Genomic DNA, 8,455 nt, shown 5'->3' on the forward strand with positions numbered 1-8,455 from the left:
GGGTCCCCAGGTCGGTGACGGTGATGGTGATGTTGTACTCGGCCTGGTTCTCTCTATCTAGGGGGCTCTCTGTTACCAGGGTGTAGAAATTTTTAAAGGTAGGCTTCAAGAGAAAAGGGAGGTCATCCTGAATGGAGCACACCATCCTCCCGTTGTCCCCAGCATCTAGGTCTCGTATGCTAAAAACAGCGACCACCATTTCAGGTGACGAATTTTCAGGTATGGGGCTAGTCAGAGATGTCATGACTATTTCTGGTGCGTTGTCATTCACATCCACAACCTGAACTAAAATTGCTGATTTTCCGGAAAGGCTACCCCCATCAATGGCCTGGATATTTATTGTATATGACTGAATTAACTCGAAATCCAGAAGCGCTTTTAAATGGATTTCACCAGAAACTGGATGGATTTCAAATGTTTTCCGAATGTCTGTGGAGACGTGAGAAAATGAGTAGGATAATTCTCCATATATTCCCGCATCCAAATCTGTAGCAGACACCCTGATGACCAAGGAGTCCACAGGGCTGTTTTCTGGTACCTGAACCTCATAGACAGGCCTTTGGAACTCTGGAGCATTGTCATTGATATCTAAAACCAAAACACGAACCAGTGTAGTTCCAGACCTGGGCGGAGACCCACCATCCAAGGCTGTTAGTGTTAATCTAAACTCGGGCTCCTTTTCCCGATCCAGAGATTGGTCCAGTAACAGCTCTGGGAATTTTCTGCCATCATCACTGTCTTGTAATTTAAGGTGGAAATAAGAATTGGGACTTAATGTGTAGTTTTGGACACCATTCTTTCCTACATCCAAGTCCTGAGCACTGTCCATTTGGAATGAGGTTCCTGGAGCAGTAGCTTCTGAGATTTTCAGAATTATTTGCTTGTCTAGGAAAGCAGGGGTATGATCATTTATGTCTTTAACCCAAAGTTCAGCCCGAAAAAATTGTAAAGGATTTTCAAATAATACCTGGAAATGCAATATACATGGCTCTGTGAAATGGCAAAGTGCCTCCCGGTCCAGTTGCTTATTTAAGAACAAGTTGCCAGTCTGTGGATCCAACTGTAAATAAGGTTTATAGTCGTCAAAGATGACTCTCGCCCCCCGTGCAACCAAGTCTTCCACAGACAAATCTATTTCTTTCACCACATTGGCTATAACAGAACCGATCTCCATTTCCTCTGCCACAGAATAGTGCCAGGGCTCTGAACACACCAAAGACCCTCCCAGGAAAACAAAGAATAGCAGCACTTGCCTTATCTGCTGAGGGTGCCTCTCTCCTGGTTCCATGGCTCCTTAGCCAAATGTGCTTCTGCGGAATTGTTTCAACTCAGTAGCAAACAGCTCCTAAATTGCGCCTCTCATCTATCAGGCGGGACCACTGGGAATCTTTAGTCTTGTAATCCTATCACGGATTACAGGGTGTTGTTGGCTCCCTAGCTTTCTCTTGAAAGCCTCTTTTCCCCTTCTTTCTTCTCCTGTGCTCTCAGTTACACTGATTAAGGGAGACCAAAGCGTTGGATGGTATGAAAAAATCCCCATCTTATCCTGCAGCGCCACCATGCGACTCTGCTGCTTCTCAGGTTTTAAACAGATAAGTTTGAGACAAAATACTAATTTACGTTGTGTGTTTGTTGATTAACTTAAATTACACTCTCTCCTATATTCTTATTTTCTGAGTTACATTCTCAGTAATATGTGATGCTATTATTATTCAGTCTTTAACACAATAAATCACAACCTGTTAGAGCTGTGGTGAATATAAAAATCATGTTTAAGATATAGCCCCAACTTCAAATAAATTATGATCTCTCTTTGAAGACCATATATAAAACAACTAAAAATACTTAAAGGGACTCTTTCACATAATTAACGTTATGAACAAAATATTGCCAGGAAATTGGAAAAGGGAACCAGAGATTTTAGTCTTCTCTAGCTATCAGCAAATACTCCTAGAAAAGACAATAAGGTCATGCATTTTTAACTGAACCTAGTACATGAAAATAGTTGTTTTGGGGTGACTGGACATTTCAAGCTGAGTAAATGGTACCATTTACTTAAGGACACTCCATGAGAGACTTACCTGGCAGAAATAGAAAGTAAATGCTCAATAGTAGTGAATAAAACAAGATATGTCCAGAAAATTGAACAAACTAGATATCAGTTTAGTTGTGGAAAATAAATCTATTTTGCAGACCCAGGCTTTCCAGAGGCATCATCATAAATATTTTATTCATCCACTCATTACCTGTCTAGCAAATATTTATTGATCATATACTTTGTGTTAGGAATGGTAGTGTTAGGGATAGAGTGGTAAGCAGTTTCTGTCCTGGGAGATGGAGGCAGAAAAGGGATTACATATTTAAAAATAGAACATAATGAGGGGTGCCTGGATGCCTCAGTCAGTTAAGCATACAACTCTGGATTTTGGCTTAAGACAGGATCTCAGGGTCATGAGATCCAACCCTGAGTCTGCTCCATGCTGAGCATGGAGCTTGCTTAAGATTCTCTCCCTCCCTCCTCCTTTGCCCCGCCCCCCAAAAATAAAAATAAATTAAAACTTTAAAAAATGGAACATAATTAATACTATGATAGCAAAAGATCATGCTATTCTAAGAGCATAGATAAGGGTCATCTAACCAGAATTTGGAAGTACAGAAAAGACTTTTCTGGAACAAAAACTGGGTGTTGGGTAAAATTTCCAGATAATCCCAAAATATGATTGTGAAAATTTGAGATGAGAGAAGTGTTTTTGGAAGAACTGAAATAGGAAAAATATGGCTGAGTCATAGAGCAAGAGGAAAGAGATAAGCAAATAATTATGTAAGGCCTTCCAAGGCATTTGGGACTCTACATCAATGAAAATGCAAGATGATTAAAGGTTTTTAGATAGAAAAGGAGATGACATTGACCTCAATTAGAAATGCAATAATAAGCTTATATTAAAATGATAAAGATACAGGATGTGATGACAGACATGGAGGGAGTGGAGTAAGAAGTGAAAAGAGGGGCACCTGGGTGGCTCGGTCATTGGCCATCTGCCTTCATGATCCCTGGGTCCGTGATGGGAGTCCCCCATTGAGCCCAGCACTGAGCCCTGCATCTGGCTCCCTGCTCAGCAGGGAACCTGCTTCCCCCTCTCTTTCTGCCTGCCTCTCTGCCTGCTTGTGATCTCTCTCTCTGTGTCAAATAAATAAATAAAATCTTTAAAAAAGAAGTTATATTTGAGAAATCAAATGTTTTTATACCACTTCTCTCCTATGATCTTAATTTAAAAAGCCAAACTGGTATCTATCATCTGATTCTCTCATTTGATATTCTTGCAAAGACTATTTAGTCAGGAAGATTTTCTAATTTCCTTTAGCATATCGAAGATATCTTCTAATGTCCAGTGCTACTGTTGAGAAATTCATATGGAGCATAGCTGTTTGTCTAACTGCCATGTGTTTCAAGATTACATGTCTTTTTCCTATGTCTTTCCATTTAAAAAAATATATTTTTCTTTGTTTTTGGCTTTTTGAAACTACACAATGATGTTTCCAAGCATGGTTATCTTTTATTTATCCTGTTAGGTGTGTGTGAGTGTGTGGGTATATATATGTATTTTTTAAGTAGACTCCACACCCAACATGGGCTTGAACTCATGACCCTAAGATTAAGAGTCACATGCTCCACCAACTGAACTAGCCAGGTGACACTCCAATATTTTTCAAATATTGCTGTGGATCCTGTCTTAAACTTTTTACTCTGTCCTGTTTCTAAACATCTCTTCCATATTTTTCATCTTCCAAACTCTCTGAGCTGTATGCTAGATAAATTACATTCTGACCTTTCACTTCACAAATTATTTATTCAGTTATACCTACTTTCCTATTAAACTTGTTATTCAATTTCAATTAAATTTAAATTATGTTTATATTTTTTAGTTCCAGGAGTTCTATTTGGTTCTTTAATAATCTATCACATTTCTTATTTTTTTTAATATTTTTTTAAAGATTTTATTTATTTGTCAGAGAGAGAGGGAGAGAGAGCGAGCACAGGCAGACAGAATGGCAGGCAGAGGCAGAGGGAGAAGCAGGCTCCCCGCAGAGCAAGGAGCCCGATGTGGGACTCGATCCCAGGACGCTAAGATCATGACCTGAGCCGAAGGCAGCTGCTTAACCAACTGAGCCACCCAGGCGTCCCTATCACATTTCTTATTATCTTTACATCTTTAAGCATAACTTTTATTTCAATAAAGTGTTTAGCATATTATTATATTATCTCTACTAATTAAAATATTTGAAGTATATTTCTGTATTCTGGTTTTTTTTTCTGCTGGCTCTCACTCATGGTGTCATGTTTCCTCGTGTGTGCAGTTATCTTTGTGTTCAAGTTAAGAATATAAAACTTACTTACATGAGTATTTTTAGCCTTAGGATGAACTTTCTTTTATAGAATGTCTGCATTTGGTTCCATCAGCATCTGGAACCACTGCTTAGTCAACAACCATGTTAAATCAAGTTCTGTGCTAAAAAATCAAATTCAGAGCTGAAATTCCACATAAGGGTTTGTCCATTTCCCACTTACTTTCACTTTAAAGGTGTAGTTCTTAGGAATCCATGTTTATTAATGCAAGGGTCTTCTATGAACTTTACTTTGTTATGCTTTGATTTCCTCCCTTATTATAAAAACCATCAAAATAGAGGTTTACACTTCCCAGGTCTCCAAATATTCCAGGGAAAAAGTAGATTTTAAGATCATTTGTCTCTCTGGGTTACCATTCGACATTAACTGTAACCTGATAATATATTAGTCTCTTACTAGCTAATTGTTTTCAGTGGAAGCATTGGTTTTTACATAATCTGTACCATCCTTACTAAAAATAAGACTCAATGGCACTTGTCTCAAAATTACAAGTAAATTTTTAGCTTCCTGGAGTCTGGGCAATTGACCTCAAGAAGATAGATAAATAATATGCATTTTTTACCAACTTCAACTGATCAATACTAAATCAATCCTTATAATGCTGCAATCAACTTAATCTCTTGGAAGAGACAATTTCTGTCATTGACATAGGTATAACTCACACTTCTCTCTGCATTCTTTATCCCCTATATATAAACACATCTTCTCTCCTACATCTGTTCCTTCTTCTCTCCTTCCAATATGTTTATTTATATAATTGTACAAATATATATTATAAGGACATATATAGCACTGTACTATAAATCTCAGTATCTTTCTTTCTTTTGACCACTTAGGATTTATCCATGTTGTTTTATATACACCTAGTTCACACCTTTTGATAATACTTCATAATATGCCTTCAGAAACATTTTCCACATTTGAGCTATCAGTTGCTTTACTGATGGATACGTGGGGTTGACTCCTATTCTTTGCTTTGCCAAGATGAACATTCTTATGCATATCATTTGTGAAAGAAACTTTTTGGCTTATACACTTAAAACTAATATAACATTGTGTGTCAATTATACTTCAATTAAAAAAAAAAGAATTTTCTGGCTTATATACCCCAAAGTAGAATTGCTGGATCACAGGGTATGTTCACTCTAAATTTCACTAAATACCATTAAAAATCTCTCAAAGGGCTGTACAGGTTATTTCCTACTGTTCCCCTTGATATTATGCAAATTTTCATCTCTACTAATGCTATGGGTATAAAGTAGTGTCTTGTTTTAGTATGTATTTCACCAATTAATGAGGTCAATCATCATTTTATGTTCTTTTCAGACTTCATTTCCCCCTTTTTCACTTTTCTTTCCTTTTTATTCTTTAAAAAAAACCTTACTGGCTCTCTGACTTTTTGATTTTTGTTACTCCGCCGCAGTTACTTGAATAATCTGAATATTAATCCCTCTCAGGCAACTGCTGCAAGTAGCTTCTCCCTGCCTTTTGGCTTGCCTATGCTATCTTCTGGTTTTGATGTAGTACTACTTGTCAATTTTTATTTATTGTTTCTACTTTTAAAGACTTGTTTAAGAAATTCAAACTGATTGGGGTGCCTGGGTGGCTCAGTTGGTTTAACAACTGCCTTGGGCTCAGGTCATGATCCTGGAGTCCTGGTATCTAGTCCCACATCAGGCTCCCTGCTCAGCAGGTAGTCTGCTTCTCCCCCTGACCTCTCTCCTCTCATGCTCTGTCTCCCAAATAAATAAATAAAATCTTCAAAGAAAAAGAAATTCAAACTGATAGTAAGTTTATAAAGATATTTTTACCTAGGTTTTCTCAATTAAAATACTTTAACTTCACCTGTAGATCCATAGAAAGTTTATTTTTATATGACATGAAATGAGGATTTTCTTTATTATAGAGAGCCAATTTTCCTGGTAACATTTGCTAAGTGATATGTCTTGCCCCTAAGCCCAGTGATTTTGACACCTCCTCTATCACAACCATATTCTCTTGTATAAGAAATTTGATCTTGTAGACTTACAAGTCTCTTCTTAAATTATTCAAATAGGATATTCTATTTTTATCTATTCTTTTCTGAAAAGGTTTATTTTAGAGAGAGAGCACGAGCATGGAGGGGCTGAGGGAGAAAGGGGAGAGGGAGAGGGATAGAATATTCAAGCAGATATCCTGCTGAGCATGGAGCCTGACAAGGGGCTTCATTCCTGGACCCTGAGATCATGATCTGAACTGAAATCAAGAGTCTGAGGCCCAACCAACTGAGCTACCCAGGTGCCCCGCCCATTCTTCTTCTTCTTCTCCTTCTCCTTCTTTTTTAAGATTTTATTTATTGATTTGACAGAGAGAGAGAGAGATCACAAGTAGGCAGGGAGACAGGCAGAGAAAGAGAGGGGAAGCAGGCTCCCCACTGAACAGAGAGATGTGGGGCTTGATCCCAGGACCCTGAGATCATGACCTGAGCTGAAGGCAGAGGTTTAACCCACTGAGCCACCCAGGGGTTCCGGTGCCCCCTGTTCTTATCTATTCTTATTAGTGCATAAGAAGCGTAAGATTTACTTCTCATGAGTCTGAGGGATTAAGAGGGCCCAAATATTCTTTTTCAAGATTTTATTGTGTAAAAAACTATTTATATGAAATTCTCACAGCCAGTAAATATCTACTGCAACACAAAATAAAACCAGTAAAAATTTCATGAAGGAAAGAAAAAAGATTCCTAGGGAAATTGGAATTTGCTGCATTCATTTCTCAATGTCAAATTCTATTTTATTATACCATCTAGCCTATAATATATAATTTTATGAGGAAAAATTACAAAAATGTAAGGCCCACTAGTTCTATATCCACACTACATAATAGCTATGAAAATCTCTACCTATAATCTTCCATCAAACTGTTTACTTATATATTAGAGACATGATCTGTAACACTATAAGACATCTATAAACCATAAATACAGACACATTCCTTCTTTTGGATATCAGAGAGAGGACACAAAGTATTAAGAATTACAAATCAATGCAAAAGTGAACCTAATTCATTTCTTTAACATTTTGAATTTTCATTTCAATTTAAGAAGTTCTTATATGTACTCTTCTGATGGAAAGTTATTTTACTCAGAATGACACCAGGAACTGCATTCTAGTTAAGTCATGAACAATATAAAATAATAGAAATTTAAACTAGCAAACATGGTATTGAGGAAAACAAAACAGCCATATCTAGACCCACAGCATCATAAAGCTCCTTCCGCACAAAGCGTAACAACAACAACAAAGGAAAATTACTTCAGAAATCAATAATTTTCAATGTGATCACTTGTAATTTGTCACAAAGTGAATTTCTGAAAAAGACTACATGGCCAAAAGCGAGCAAATATGGTATCCTAGTACGAAATAGGGAGAGGTATCTTTTCTTCACTTTATGATGAAAGTGTGTGAAGTGAGTAGTGCAACAAAATCCAATATACTTCCAACCAGATCCAACAACATTTTTTATTTATCCAAAGCTTTCTGCTTTGATAAAATACCTAGAAGTAAGTTACATATATTGTGGAATTAGCTCTTAATACTTCAGTTTGTAACTCCAAATAATTAGTAACATTGTCTTGCATAACAATGCCATTATCACAAAAAAATTAGCAATAACTCTGTTAATATAACATTTTTGACCAAAAAATTAAAAAAAAAAAACAAACACACAGATTATATTTCCACTTCATTAGGGCCTCTAATAAAGATTTATGAGGAGAGCTTGAGAAATGATAATGCATGCAACTATACTACAGCCTAATATCCATTACAGATTGGCAAAAAAGTATCCACACGTTGTCAAGAATAACAAAAAATTCAAAGTTTAAATGAATTATTTTATTGAATGTTGAATCCAAAACTATTCCTAAAGTTCTCATTTCCCTCTATATTTCTACCACTGTGAGGGACTGGAAGGCTGGGGATAATCGGCTTCAAGAACTTGAACTCACCGGTCGCTGAACCTCCCGTCAGACACACGTCATACTGGTAGCTGTGGGACAGGGTCCCCGCGCCG

At 37.1% G+C, this 8,455-nt stretch overlaps 1 protein-coding gene across 1 annotated transcript; it reads right to left on the minus strand.

The window, feature by feature from the left end:
* Position 1: 1 nt before the first annotated feature.
* On the minus strand, positions 2–1,475 carry LOC116863140 (protocadherin beta-18-like; the record flags this gene model as incomplete). Its single annotated transcript, XM_032850633.1, has 1 exon — positions 2–1,475. A coding segment is annotated over exon 1 (1,287 nt), but the record flags the coding sequence as incomplete, so codon positions are not given.
* Between the last annotated feature and the right edge of the window lie 6,980 nt (positions 1,476–8,455).

The sequence above is a fragment of the Lontra canadensis genome, unplaced genomic scaffold (genome assembly GCF_010015895.1).
Source record: "Lontra canadensis isolate GAN:19392208 unplaced genomic scaffold, GSC_riverotter_1.0 scaffold598, whole genome shotgun sequence".
Lineage (NCBI taxonomy): Eukaryota > Metazoa > Chordata > Mammalia > Carnivora > Mustelidae > Lontra > Lontra canadensis.